This window comes from Echiichthys vipera (assembly GCF_963691815.1).
Source record: "Echiichthys vipera genome assembly, chromosome: 11".
Classification (NCBI taxonomy): domain Eukaryota; kingdom Metazoa; phylum Chordata; class Actinopteri; order Perciformes; family Trachinidae; genus Echiichthys; species Echiichthys vipera.
The window spans coordinates 31,405,171-31,421,168 of NC_139836.1; the positions used below are offsets into that span (position 1 = coordinate 31,405,171).

Consider the following 15,998-nt stretch of genomic DNA (forward strand, 5'->3'; position numbering starts at 1 on the left):
CCACGATCAGCAGAGACCTGCGAGACGACAAAGCACAAACAACTCCGGGGAAGAAGCTGAATTAGTAACATGCATTGATGAGACATGAATGGTACAGACAGAGAGGAGAGAAGCTCAGAGTATCAGGAAAAGTATTATCCCCCGGCAGACTAGGCCTATAGCAGCATAATTAAGCAGAATAAAATCTTATCGTAAGTCCTAGCTGTAAGCTTTATCAAAAAGGAAAGTTTTAAGTTTACTCTTAAATAAGGGGACAGTGTCTGCCTCCCGAATAACATTTGGGAGTTTGTTCCAAAGGAGAGGAGCTTGGTAGCTGAAGGCTCTGCCTCCACTTCTACTAGGCAGAATATACATGCCCAATATTAGATGTGAACTGTAAGTGCATTCTACATAAAAATATCTGCCTGGTTGACACATCACCTCACTACACTCTGTCACTAATTTACTGGTGCTTGTGTTGAGCTGAAAGCCGGAAGCTGTGATCAGCTGATGGAGGAGGAGCTGTATGAGAGATGAGCCATCTTCCCCCGGCAGAGTGATATACTTGAGCCTGGTCGACAGGGACACGGGAGATCTTCGGTGATCCCGGTGTTATTTGGAGGTAGATCTGACTATAAGACTTAAGGACACGGTGTCATATTTGTGGGAAGATAAGTGGAGTCATCGGAGCGGACTGGGGAATATACAGCAGCTGTGGTCGGCAGAGAGTGAGAGAGGAGGCTCTTCCACTGCTACAAAGAGAGGAAAACATCGAACCAGAAGCGGGGATTCATGTCCAAATATGAGCCTTATGTAACCTTGGAACATGCAAAAGTCTAGAAGATATGCGATATAAATCAGCATGTAGTCCTCATAGTAATAAAGGTGTCCAGCGTCACCAGTTAATGTAAACAAACAGCTACTGAAGCTAGCTCAAGTTAGCCGGTTAGCTCTCTAGTGCTAATACATATAGCTAAGCTAATATAATAGGACAGCCTGAACAAACCTGTCGTCGGGTTCAAAACCAGTTTAAACCTCATTATAGTTGTCTTCAGTAGCTGACAGGTGTATGCAGTTATTAGCATCATTAGCCTTTCAGCTAACGTCAGATACATGTTGTTTGCATTAGCAGCCGAGCATGAAACCATTTAACTAACGTTAGCACACTAATATAGAACAAAGAAGACTTTTGAAGTATTTGTGACATCCACTCAGTTAAATACAGTTAATTCTACAATAGATATTCTAAGTTCAGATATATCCAGTTAGTCCAGGTGACTAAAGAGCAGCACGTCGGGATGGAGGAAAACAACTTCATGACTTCTTAAATATTGAATCTCATCTCTAGATCAAACTCTATATAGTGTGTTCGCTCAACGGTAGTGGCTAGCCATTTTCAGCTTTGCATTCAAACCTCTTCGGTGTGTTTGGCAGTAACAATAGTTGGTTGTTGAGTGGCTCACTCACATGACAGGCCCTGTGTTCACAGTAACAGGCTGTACGGGAGCATCAGTGACCGCAGGCGGGATGGAGGGAACTGTGAAGTCGATCTAAATGGCTGCTAGTTTGAAACACATCTAAACAAAAGAGAAGTTAAGAAAATACTTTTTTGATTTGAGTCCTCCAGATTATTTACAGGAGATTGCCGCATTGTCATTTAGTATTATGGAGCTGTGTTAGAGGGCCCAGCGGTAAGCCTCTCAGCTGTGTTTTGGTTGCTAGTGGCCTCCCCTCCCCCAGTCTTGAGACTCTTGATTCTCCCCGAGTGTTGGACACTGTCCGCTGGGTTTCCTTTGATTTTTAGGCTGAAGAAAGGCCGTGGCCTCAAGCCTCAGTCCTCTGAACTCCGGAGCCGTTAAAAAGTGGATGTAATGGAACTGATGTTCGCCGAGTGGGAGGATGGGGAGAGGTTCTCATTTGAAGACTCGGACCGGTTCGAGGAAGACTCTCTGTGCTCCTTCATCTCAGAGGCCGAAAGCCTCTGTCAGAACTGGAGGGGATGGAGGAAGCAGTCAGCTGGACCCAACTCCCCTACTGTCAAGATTAAAGGTTGGACAAATACATACTTTTACTCGCATACATTTCCACTCATTTTGAATACTTTTACATATTCAGTTTGAAAGTCTTTACTGAAGGAAATTACAACAAGGTTTAAGGACGTGGGCAGCTGTTGCTGGAGGCCCATGGTGTATTATATCTCATCATGAAAAAGTTATGTTATATGATCCTAATAAAACTGATTAATTGGGGTTATACAGTGGATAAACTTACTTGTGGTAGGCTGATATTACAAACACTGTGGCATGCTGACAGGTGAATGTGTTTCCTGACCGACCAGTCAGTCAGTGTACAGCCTCTTAATGGCTACTTCGTACAATTATGCCACTATGGACTACTATGGAATTTTTGAGCCCCTAAAACGGAGATGTTTGTAAATGCTGCTGAGCCTACTTCAGTGTTAAAACTCTGGTGTGTGTTTTAGTTTGGACAGTAGAAACAGAAATGTTTGGAAACGATGAGGCAGACACCCACGTCAGTCAGTCTTATCAGTCTGTGCGTTAACATACAATTTAAAAACCTGATTATATTCGGGTTAAGGGCATACCCCGGTTTCTCAAACACCATGTAAACAACATACCCTCGGTAAAATCGGAGTTCTCATACCCAGGTTAACAGACCTAGAGAACTCCTTCAGTACCCCGATTATTCACGCATGTCAACAGCATTCTCGGGTTACAGTCAGGCTCAAGTTTATAACTCCCCCCACCCTACTCCGCGGCGGTGACTTTTGTCCTGGAAATAGAATAAACCAGGAAGCAACGCTGCCAAAAACAATAAGAAAAAACGATAGCGTTACCTGTAAACCGAGGGAGGACTTCGCAACGGCAACTAACATCACTACCAAGAAGACCCGTTTCTATCGTAATTCAGTCTAAAAAGTCTTCCGTTTGTGATTTGGACAAAGGTGAACCGGAAAAAAAGCCGTATTCTGACCAGCTGTATGCTGGTCAAGTTAATCTGTCATTTTCCCATTCAACCCCCTCTCATGGATATGAGGGGAACTTCTGATCCTTCCCTGAACCGGGGTATGGCCTTGTGTGGCTGCTCCTTTCTCTTTGCCATGGCTTCCTCCGATGATGGATAATGCTCTATGCAACTCTAATGTTTTGTGTGTATTTACTTTGCAATGATTCCCAATGTGTGTTTTTCTCTGCTGCTATACCGCCTTATACTCATGTCTTACTTTCAGTAACAGTTCCACCTCGTCGTCAGGTGTATTTTATGTATTTTCAAGTTAGTCATCCATGATTTTCAACTGCATAGAAAATCGCACAACCTGCTTCCTGCTTACATTGGCACACACATGCCCAGTGTACGAGAAAGGTCAATGATCAGTTTTTTCAGTCGTTTCAATATGGAGAGAGATGATTTCTAAAATTCTTGTGTGGAACGCCGTATGTGTGTGTGTTCACGTGTGCACATGTGACTGACTCTTCAGAGACTAAACCCAAGTAAGTTTTTTTTTCTGAAATATGTATGTGCTGTGTTTTTCATGTGCCACAAATGTCTGTCTGCAGTAGAGCCTGTACTGTAAAAAAGAATATCCCTAAGGGGACAAACAATAAACTAACTAACTAATTAACTAACACTAGCTCGGGCTCTGCAGTATGGCCTAGAAATTTCACAATATTTTTAGGCTATATCGCGATACACAATATATATCTAAATATTTTGTGATGTCCTCAAACACTTCATAGATGCGCAGCTTAACATTTTTATGCAAACAGTCACACCTGCCTTATAATTGTAGTAGCCCCAGCAATATGTCTGTATTAAAACCTTTTTGTTTATTGTTTTGTTGTTTATTCAATTCAATTTTATTTATAGTGCCAAATCATAACAAAAGTTATCTCAGGACAGATAACAGACTAGGTATAGACCACACTCTATGACTAATTTATGATTTACATAGACCCAACAATTCCCCGTAGAGTACGGTGGAAACGAAAACCTTCCCTATAACAGATAGGAACGTCAGATAGACCCAGCTCTGTGGAGGACGGCCATCTGTCTTGACTGGTTGGGGAGGAAGAAAAGGAGAGAGAAAGGAAGGACAGATGGACAGAGAGAGACAAAGACAGAGACAGACACACTTCCAGTAACTTTAATAATATCTATAGTAATGTGAATATGACTTATATGTTATGGCAGTTAATACAGCAGAATAGTAGAAACAAGCACAGCTTAGGTGATAGATTATAATAGTAGCAGGAAGCGTCATGCAGGACCACGGCAGCAGGCAGCACCACGTTCAGCAGAGACCTGCGAGACGACAAAGCACAAACAACTCCGGGGAAGAAGTGAATTAGTAACATGCATTGATGAGACATGAATGATACAGACTGAGAGGAGAGAAGCTCAGAGTATCTGGAAAAGTATTATCCCCCTGCAGATTGGGCCTATAGCAGAACAATTAAGCAGAACAAAATCAGCTTAAAAATAACAACATTGCTAAGGACTCGTAAGCCCTAGCTGTAAGCTTTATCAAAAAGGAAAGTTTTAAGTTTACTCTTAAATATGGGAACAGTGTCTGCCATCCAAATAACACTTGGGAGTTGGTTCCACAGGAGAGGAGCTTGGTAGCTGAAGGCTCTGCCTCCCATTCTACTTTTGGAGACTCTAGGAAACACAAGTAGCCCTGCATTCTCAGAGCGCAGCGATATAGTCGGGTAGTACGGTACTATGAGCTCTTAAATTCTATTCTAGATTTTACAGGTATGTTCTCTTTGATTTGTTTTAGTTAGTACTCGAGCTGCAGCATTTTGGACCAACTGGAGACTCATTACAGACTTATTGGAGCAGCCTGATAATAAGGAGTTGCAGGAGTCCAGCCTAGAAGTAACAAATGCATGGACTAGTTTTTCTGCATCATTCTGAGACACAATGTTCCTAATTTTCGCAATATTACGCAGGTGAAAATATGCATTCCTTGTTGTTAGTTTTATATGAGAATCGAAGGACATATCCTGATCAAAAATAACACCCAGATTCCTTACTGTGGTGCTGAAGGACAACTCAACATCATCCAAAGTAACAATATCTTTAGCTATTGAGTTTCGGAGGCCTTCGGGGCCAAGTACAATAACTTCAGTTTTATCTGAGTTTAACATCAGAAAATTGCAGGTCATCCAGCTTTTTATTTCCTTAATGCACATTTGAAGTTTCGCTAACTGATCCGTTTCTTCTGGTTTGATAGACCAATACAATTGTGTATCATCAGCATAACATTGAGAATTTATGGAGTGCTTTCTTATAATAATTCCTAAGGGAAGAATATATAAGGTGAATAGAATCGGTCCAAGGACAGAACCCTGTGGGACTCCGTGACTAACTTTAGTGTGAATGGAGGATTTGTCATTACCATGTACAAACTGAGATATGAAATATGACTTAAACCAGCTTAATGTGGTCCCCTTAATGACAATGAGATGCTCCAGTCTCTGTAGCAGGATGCTATTGTCAATAGTGTCAAAGGCAGCACTAAGATCTAGTAAAACAAGTACAGAGACAAGTCCTCTGTCTGAAGCTATAAGAAGGTTATTAGTAATTTTTACCAGTGCTTTCTCAGTTCTATGATTAATTCTAAATCCTGACTGGAATAACTCATTATTATGTAAAAAGTCACACAGCTGATTGGCGACTAATTTCTCGAGGATCTGGGTCTTGATCCAGTCTTGATCTGAAGAGGTTTAATTACAGCTACTTTAAAAGACTGTGGTACATAACCTGCTGATAAAGACATATTAATCATATCTAATACAGGAGTGCTAACTAAAGGTAACACTTCTCTAAGTAACCTAGTTGGAATAGAGTCTAGGAGACAAGTAGTTTATGTTCATTAATGGTTTCTGTTGGAACTATTTTAAACCTGAATGCGAAAAGGGGGAAATCATGACCAAGGTAGTATTTATTCAAACAAGGTGACACACACACACACACACACACACACACACACACACACACACACACACACACACACACACACACACACACACACACACACACACACACACACACACACTGTTCACTCAGAACAGTCTTTTATAGATATCATACAACTCACTGGAACTTCGGTTGAGAGAGGTGGACTTTTGTAAAGCACTGATGCAGGCACAAGTGTGCGCACGTGTATGAGAATTGACGGTGGTCCTGATGTCTATTTATGTGTCTGTTCTCCGCGATGGACATGTAAAAAGATGCTGCCGAAAGGTTCACGGTGGTTTGATGCGGAGGTGTTGTCATGAAGATATGACCTAAACATACAGACTAGAATGTTTTTTGTACCAGGCCTTAAATAGGTTTAATTATGCCGTGCTCTATTTTGCAAACTACTCCTAGTGGACACTTGGAGAACTGTAGTTTTTGGCACTTCCTCATCTGATCAACAAGGAAGTCACTTCGGTTGGGGCTTGATCCCTACCCACACCTATCACACACTTCATGTATGACTCAAGATATTATTCTCTGCATCCTACTTGGCACTGCAAATTATGGATTTAAATTATTGTATCCCTTCCGATGTTCACTATGTGGCGCCAGAGAACACACACTAACATTACACCATGTTGATATGAGATACACATATACATTTCATGTAAATTTGACGATGTCTGTCACAGAAGCTTTACTTCCTTTAACTCTGACTCAATAAGGGTGTGTATATGTCTTCAGGTCTGGATCCAGCATAGCTCTGTTTGGGCAGAGCTAATGAAAGCCAAATTGAAATATGTCTGAAATTATGTAAGCTGTATCAAACTTTGTGAATATCAGAGCAATTGGGATTTAACTAAGGTGTTCCAGGCATTAGGGGGCATGATGGAGCCCGCTAAACACACATTAAGCAAAGCGCTTTATATTTTCGCAATGTTTAAAGGAGCAGTGGGTAGGATTTAGCGTTATCCAGTGGTGAGTAAGAGATTACAACCAACTGAATAACAAGCCACATTCTGCAAGTGTTACAACAGCGTGCCTTTGTGGTTAAAGACTGCAGGCACTAGACTGGCCTGCTGCAGTCCAGACCTGTCTCCCATTTAAAACAGAGACCCCGGACTGATGAGCAACTGAAGTTGTTCCTTTAAGCATGAATGGGAAAGAATTCCACCTACAAAGCTTCAACAATTCGGGTCCTCAGTTCCCAAACTGAAAACCAATATTGGATATTGGTGATCTTCATTAAAAACAGACAGGATTCTATTTTGGACATCACTGCATTGGCTCGGGAACATTTCCAGAAACCCTTGTCTGTGAACACAGGTCATCGCTGCATCCACAAATGACAGTTGAAACTCTTCCATGCAAAGAGGAAACTATAAACCAGATCCAGAAATGCCAATGTCTTCTCTGGGCCCAAGCTCATTTAAGATGGACTGAGGCTAAGTGGAAAACTGTCCCGTGGTCTGAGGAAATTCTTTTTGGAAATCATGGACGCTGTGTCCTCCGGACTAAAGAGGAGAGGGACCATCCAGCTTGTTATAAGCACACTTCAAAATCTAGCATCTGTGAAGGTATGGGGGTGCATTAGTGCACATGGGTCACCTGCACATTTAAGAATGCTCCATTAATGCTGAACCATATATACAGGTTTTGGAGCAACATATGCTGCCAAGTAGACAACCTCTTTTTCAGGGAGGCCTTATTTCAGCACGACAATGCTAAACCACATTCTGTATGTAGTACAACAAACTTGTCACCCGTTGAAAATATTTAATAATAATAATGCATTTTATCTTCCTCAGATGGTCAGGTGATTCCACTGGTGGAGTTGTCAGCTAAGCAGGTAGCATTCCACATCCCGTTTGAGGTTGTGGAAAAGGTCTACCCCCCTGTCCCAGAACAGCTCCAGCTCCGCATCGCCTACTGGAGCTTCCCCGAGAATGAGGAGGACATCAGGTGAGAACACTGATTTCCTGGATTTTTTTCCCCGATTGATCATCCTGTCAGTGTCCTGTCAGTTGATGAGCCAAGTACAAGGTTTAGACATCAATGTTGGATGGAAGATGATGTGATAGATGAATGAGATGGACTAGGGATGCAAATTATCGAGTAATTCATTAATCGATAATAGTTTCATCTTATCGATCGATAATCGATTAATTGATAAGTGGCAATTCTTCAGAGAAGCTGAATTTCCCTCTGAAAAGGTTAACTGTATAGACCTTTTTAAATGGAATTCCATTACTAGGCAACAGCCTTGGTCCTTGTTAACTTCCTGTCAGCTGATGTCCTTCACATTCACTGTAACAGGAATCAAACTTGGACAGATTTTGAATGTTTATGTTTACAACTTGAAACAACTGAAACGGTCTATACGTTACATAAAATGCTATCTTCCTTATGATATAAAGAAGAAAATGCAAATCATATTCCTTAATCACTCACTTGAGGGCAGGGAATGACGTTTTGGTAGCATATCAAACATATTCTGAATATCATAATATTACACAGGCTACTTAATATGAAAATACATTGGGCATTCTCTCATCTGTGACATTGGAAACATTAATAGCAGCAGCAGCATAAAATAAATAAATAAATCATTCCTGAATAGAAGAATACAATCAGGGCTCCAGACTAACTTTTTTCCCTAGCACCACTATGGCCCCTACTGAAGATTTTAGGGGCGCAACCAGAACCTTTAGGGGCACACACGGTAAATCAATAATAGATGCAGAAATTACAATGTGCTGTTTCAAATTCAGTGTCACATCTTCATTGTGCTCTTTTGAAGATACAAGATGGAAGGTAAACATACAGCACCATCAATGTCATGACAGTACAATATTAAAAAAATATACCATACATTCAGAATAAGGGGTGTGATGAGATGATACACAATATAAAGTCCACGAGACGCAACAAGATTTTAACATTAAACTTTAACACTAAAATTTCATTTTGGTGGTTCTGCAGGTGTCTTTACATAGTACTTGTGTTAGCTGCAGTGTAGCCTACAATACTCATGGAGGTATAGTATTTGAACCTGTCAACACTGACTGATCATATCAGTCTGTGTGTCACCTTCTGCCTCACTCGCTGCGCTGGGCGGAAAAACAAAGTCAATTAATCAGTTAAACACTGTTGATTTCTTACCATAGGGCCAACATCAAAACTATTTTGGTTCAGTGAATTGTTTCTGTCACTCGGCAGAGACCGTCTGTCGACAGCTCGTCACATATGGAGGCTTCACGTCCATCAGGTGCGACACTGTGACTATAACTTGTAGCCTGATGTTAACAAAACTGCGGGATCTCATGTCTTAAAGTTGCTCCATACTGCACTCTGTTTTGCCCTCTTCATTCTGTCAGTGTACTGCTTCTCATTTGTCTTGTTGTCGTCGTCAGAGAACTGCTTCAGTAATGTAGGTAAATGTACAGCAATGAATAAGATAGACAATAACGGCTGTAGAATTAATACATTTGTCAGCTCCATATATACTTTTCCTCATTCATAACTATTATATTGGGGTGATAATGCGATTGCAAAATCAACAACACAAGTGACAATAATTATAGATTAAGTAATATAGTTTGCTATCCATGTTATAAAAATATCTGGAACCACTTTGATCCAGTCCTCGACTGTTGGAGAATCTTTTAACAACCATTTACTTTTGATTGCTTTCTTGCTTGCTATTAATAAGATATTGTACATATATTTGTTTTCAGACCTCTTCAGTGTCCGGTCTTAATCCCAGACATAAACTCACAAATTCTGGTGGAATCACTATTTTCAGAATTTTCTCCATAGTCATTGCTTCAAATGCATGTCAAAGTTTATTTTGAATGTACAAACAATTTCATTTATATCCCCTCAAACAGCCCCTCATTCACACTGACAAAGAAAAAAGAAAACACAAAATGGACAGTGACAACAGACATCAAACTAATGGAGTAAAATAAATGAATAAGATGTAACAAATAAAATAAGATAAAAATTAAATAAAATAAAAGGCAGCATCATTTCATAACCTGTTATTCAGTCAGTGTTATCCGCTTCATTGGTCAGGAATGACATAAATGATTTTCAAATACCAGCAAACTCCTCCTGTTTACCTCTAACAACGTATGTCAATCTCTCCAGTCCAAGACAAGTCATCAACTCCTTCTTCCATATTGCCAGTGATGGTGGTTCCATATTTTTTCAATATAATGCAATCGCTCTCCTTGCGTGGAGAAGTCCAAAGACAATCATTTTCAATTGCTTCGTTGTTCTGGTGAAGTCCTTGGGGTATATGCCGAGTATACAGATAGTTGACGTCAAAGGAATGTTACACTTAACCATCCGTGATAAACATTTAACTATATTTTCCCAAGATCCCAAAATCTAAGAGCATTCCCATAGGCAGTGAATCAAAGTACCTTTTTCAGTTATACAGTTAACACAAACATCAGGGATGTTAGTGGAGATATGGTAAAGTTTTGCAGGGTTTATATAAACCCTGATTAACCCATTATACTGAATCAATTTTAATCTTGTTTATTTAATTTTTTCACATTGCCCCGTCCAATGCTTCCTTTTCATCTTCGGATAAGCTCTGGAACTGTGGCTGATCGTGTAGCTCCTGAATATTCTGATTTAATTAGAGCCCGAGCACCTACAAAGTCGTTATCGAGGGACCTATTGTATCCCTCGTGATTATTATTATAAGGGCCCGAGCACCAAGGAACGTCAGTTGTTGTTATTCATGCAAATAACAGCCTTTTTGGAAGTTTTATCATATTCAAAAACTCCCCAAAATTCACACAAAATCAAAGCTTGGTGAAAATTGACGTATTTCATTGTTTTTAGAAATGGGCGTGACACATTGGCTCATAAGCGCCCCATAGAATCAGCCAGGGTGCTACGAATGAGGTACATTTACCAAAATGGCTTCCAGACAAACAAAAAAGCCTCTTTGAGCCATATCGTAAACTCAACAGGAAGTCAGCCATTTTGAGTTTAGTGGCGATTTGGTGGACATTTTGGAGATTTGCACATTTCATACTTTAACAAACTCCTACAGATTAAACACGATCGACTTCAAAATCAGTCAGTACCATCTTAAGACATGTCTGACCAAACAATACTGAAAACTTTGAGTTTTCACTGCAACGTGTGGGCGTGGCTTGGCGCCAAAGTTGAGAAACAGGAAGTTGCTGTAATTTTAATAAACTGTAACCGTGATATGAACCCAACAGTGGATTTTGAGAACCGTTCCACCCCTATTTCAGAGCGTTTCTTTGTTTTCACAATGTTTTCAGCAATGAAATGCGTGAAATGGTCGATGATATGGAGGTACCATATACTTGGTTCCAAGTCGTAAAGATCAACTGCTACCATTTCTTTATACTCTGAAGCCAAGGGCAAACCTACAGCAGGCTTTGGTTCTGTCTTGCTGTACCTTTTGCATATCATGTACTATTTGTTGCAAAATTGTAATACATTCTTTGTCCGTATTTCCTGCGCTATGATTGAGCCTTTGTAGACGATCTGCAGAAGCATGGCCAAAAGGTTTGTGAAGCTTCAGGAGAACATTGTTTCTCATCAGTGGACTCTGTTACTGTAAGTCGAAGCACCAACAACGTAGTTAGTGAACCCGGAGTTTGTAAAAAGAGTGTTTTGAAAGACCTACCTACTGGCCCCGGTACCAGCTCCCCTCGTATTAAAGTCTATTCAAGTCAATTACCAAATGCAATCCAAAAGGAAGGAGTCAATTGGTGCTTCATTTTATGTGTAGGGACTCTTCTCATGCTACTGCAGAGGTTTGGTGTTATTTTGAGCAGTAGTAGTAGTTAAAAAAGCCGTTTTAATGCCTTCAACATAATGCCCCAAGGTAATTAGTGTTAGTCACGTCCGGCTGTTAGCAACTCTCCTGGATTTCTACGTTAATAGTTGTTACATGAAAAAAACTGTCTCAATGGCTTATTTGATGTATGTAAATGCCGAAAAAGACCATGTGATGATTTTGCGCCGGAATTACACTTTAAAACATCATCAATATGTGAGTATTGTTCCAGTTCATCGATTATCCCTTTGTTCTTATTATTTAGACCAGGCATCTCCAATCCTGCTCCTGGAGGGCTGCTGTCCTGCATGTTTTAGGTTTATCCCTCATCAAGTCTAATGCTCTGCTCGTTATCAAGCTTCAGTTGCTCGTTATGAAGCAGCTGAAGCTTGTCACAGGTTTGATAATTATTAGACTCAGGTGTGTTTCAGCAGGGAGAAACCCAAAACATGCAGGGCAGCGGCCTTCCAGGGGCAGGATTGGAGAAGCCTGATTAAGACTGTCCTCTAACTTTGGCCGTCCACTTGTTCTGTCAGCTTGAGTATCTGTGTTTGCTGTGGGGCAATTTTGCCAATCTCCTGTTGTATGGTGCTCAGAGAATGCTTAAGTTCATCCATCTCTTCTTTTACCTTTATGATGGCACTCTGCTCTCAAAAACATAGTATGATAATGGACGAAAAGGACTACATATTGACTCAAAGCCACAAAATCTGATTTGGATTCAGTGTGCCTGTGTATCTCTTTTCCTGTTTAATGTTTTTCAATAGCCTTGCACGTACAGTACATGTGTTCCGTATAATGTTCTATTGAGTGTACAATCCACAACTAAGTGTGCTTATCCACAGCTAGTTTCCGGAAAGTCTGTGAAACATTTTAAATTAAACTAAAACTAAACTAAAATATTAAGAGCTTAAGCCCTGTGATGTTGGGTAAAAAAAACAACATAATCTTCAATGCAAATTTTTCCAGTTCATTGTCTAAGCAGCAGACATTTGCTGTGAAAACAGTCAGGAGAGCTGGTCTGCTGGTTAGCTTGTAGTCTAGCATAAATATTGTTTACCACGTTTACGTTTCCTCTTGCACCGCCTCAGTGTCTCTGGTTCAAGAGGAGGGCGTTCTCACTCGTTTTTGCTTTCTGACTCTTCCCACTTTAAGATAAGACAAGCAGTTAGAGTTTTCTGTAATGAGGCCCCTAATCTATCCTAGGTGTACCCTACCCTACTAATCCAACTTTGCTGAAGAGGCTCCAAGAAGCCACTGACCCTGAACAGGATGACAGGCTTTGAACATGGATGGATAAAGGACTCCCCAGTGTGAATACGTTTTGTGATTCATTCACTTATTTGGTTCTCTTAATCTTTCCTTCACATCTTCCTTTTGTCTTCTTCTCTCCCTGTCTCTCTGTCCTGCTGCAGGTTATACTCCTGCCTGGCTAATGGCAGTCCAGATGAATTCCAGCGTGGAGAGCAGCTCTACAGGATCAGAGCTGTTAAAGACCCCCTGCAGATCGGTAGGCTGAGGTGTCTCTTGCCAGACTTTCAGCTTTCAGCCCTATTGTAAACTATAAGTGTATAGTCTGATCAGGATGGCACACCAATTAACTAGATTTAGGCTCAATCCCATTTTACCCTTTGCCCCTATGCCTTAGCCCTACCCCTCAGTATTCAAGTTTATGTGGAGGGATAGGGGAATCTCAATTCCCTCTGGCATCGAGGGGTAAAGCTAAGGGGCCCTCCACGCAAAGATTTTCCAGACCCACACTTCAAAAAGAGGGGTATGAGATGTTGTTCAATATTACTTAGAAGCCAAAGAAACCAATGATACGCATGTTAGTTAGCATGTTTGTAACAAGGCTTTATACTACATACCATAAACTGGTCCACCAGCACTCCCAGGCGTTGAAGACTTTTTTGTTTTCTGACAAGTCTTTGCTTTGCTGCAGAAAGCGCAAAAGGATGCCAGTAACAAACAAGTGATAACAGCTGAGAACGGCATGTTGAATCTCCAGCCAAAACAACGTTACGTCTGCATATATAAAGCCGTACGTAATGATGTATCGCGTTCGAAGGGATGTCCTATTTTGTAGGGGTACCTAAAGGCAGAGGGGTACAAATGAGAAATGGGATCGGGCCTTAAGCTTATGATGATGACATGTACAGCTTGAGTTATAATGTGATTTTTAAGGCCATTAGCACATTACAAATTGATTAAGTAATTTTTTATTTAACCTTTATTCATACAGGTAATCTCATTTAGATACATGGTCTCATTCTCGAGAGACCTGATTAACAGAACAGCAAAGCAACACACAGTTACATAGAACAGGACATTCACACAAAGACAAACGAGGACACAGTTCATAAAAATGACAAGTAAAATGCAGTATAGCACTAAGAAAGTTTTAATTTCTTCGCCCAACCCATTCCTGTTGTCTTCTCTAATTCTTATTGTCTTACCAGGCTTCCATCTCAGTGCTACAGTGGTGTCCAGTCAGGCTGGTCAGTCTAAAGGGGCCTACAATGTGGCGGTCATGTTTGATCGCTGCCGCATTACTTCCTGCAGCTGCACCTGTGGTGCTGGGGCCAAATGGTGTGCTCATGTGGTTGCACTCTGCCTCTTCAGGATCCACAATGTGAGTCCTATGTCTGCATGAAACTCAATAGATCTTGTTTTTTCCAACAGTAAACCAAACCAAAGTATTACTAGACTAGGATTTATCTGGCATAGCATCATCATCGATGGGAAGAAAGTGGGTCAGAGCTGATTAGTGTAGTTTTATTCCAGAGGTTGCCATAAACAAATATTTTCAGACATTGACAGGATTTTTTTTTTTTTTTACAATGACAGTCGTTTGTTATTTTAAAGCTTAATATACTTAATGTTATTTTGCTAATCTCAAGGGGTTATCCATGAATAAACTTGAAACTAGAAGAGAAAACAAAAAAAAACTTGATAAACCACTGATGGTGATGGACTGTAACTTTAATTCACAGCCCGCCCAGTTAAACTCAAAGTGTCTGCTCCTTCCACAACAGCAGAGTCACAGCACAGAGCAGCCTGACTACATTTCAAATTTAAAACCATACTAATAGGGGACCTAATGACCTAAAGTGGCAATATGTGAACGGTAAACTTGTCGGCTGCTTCGCAGCCGAAGCCCAGTGCTGCTGCACCTGCTCCGCAGTGGAAGCTCAACCGCAGAGACCTGAGACACCATATGTCACAGTGATGACACCATATGTCGAGGAAGTTGAGTGTCCAAACCACAGACCGGTTAGAAGGATAAATGGCTTGACAGCTCCTCAAAAGTGAAACCAAAGCATCTCCCACCGGTAACTGAAACTAGTGAAAATGTCATTTTTCAGTAGTTTGAAAATTGGGAGGCTACAATCTCCCCTTGGGATGGATCTAGTAGCTCTGCCCATTCGTTCAGAGCAGAGATGGACAAATTCCGCCTTCATGTACAGTACACGTCAAATACATTTTTCCTTCAAAGGAGCAGTGTGTAGGATTTAGCGTCATCTAGTGTTGAGTTAGAGATCACAACCAACTGAATACCCCTCCTCTCCCCCTTCTGGCCATTTTCCTCTGACCTCTGGCATCAACAAGGCATTTGCGCCCACAGAACTGCTATTCACTGGATCTTTTCTCTTTTTGGGACCATTCTCTGTACACCTTAGAGATGGTTGTGCGTGAAAATCCCAGTAGATCAGCAGTTTCTGAAATACTCTGACCAGCCGGTCTGGCACCAACAACTTAAATCACCTTTCTTCCCCATTCTGATGCTCGGTTTGAACTGCAGCTGATCGTCTTGACCATGTCTGCATGCCTAAATGCATTGAGTTGCTGCCATGTGACTGGCTGATTAGAAATTTGCGTTAACGAGCAGTTGGACAGGTGTACTTAATAAATTGGCTGGTGATTGTATGATATACATGAGAACCAGGGGTGTAGTTCTGCCGGAACGCATCGAAGAGGCGCTCCTGCACTTTTTTCTCCAAGTGAGAAAAAAAAGAAAAGTATAATCTGGTTGACATTCAGGCACGGCAAATAGTTTGTCATCATTTTGATGTTTGAGTTGGCTCGATTGATTGAAGACGTCAACTCATGCACTAAGAAACCTGAAAAAAACACTCCACCTTAAAATTTCCAGTTGCTGTCAAAGAGTTGTAAAAGACTGAACAATAGTGGGGAA

General features: G+C 40.9%; 1 protein-coding gene across 4 annotated transcripts in view; it reads left to right on the forward strand.

The window, feature by feature from the left end:
- Positions 1–567: 567 nt before the first annotated feature.
- Positions 568–15,998, forward strand: part of zswim8 (zinc finger, SWIM-type containing 8) — a 55,179-nt gene continuing 39,748 nt past the window's right edge. For all 4 annotated transcript variants that reach the window (XM_083923410.1, XM_083923411.1, XM_083923412.1 and 1 more), the window contains exons 1-4: positions 568–2,028; positions 7,776–7,929; positions 13,219–13,313; positions 14,263–14,435. In XM_083923410.1, the coding sequence (XP_083779536.1) occupies positions 1,851–2,028; positions 7,776–7,929; positions 13,219–13,313; positions 14,263–14,435 (600 nt within the window). In that variant the 5' untranslated portion in view covers positions 568–1,850. The remainder of the gene's footprint in view (positions 2,029–7,775; positions 7,930–13,218; positions 13,314–14,262; positions 14,436–15,998) is intronic.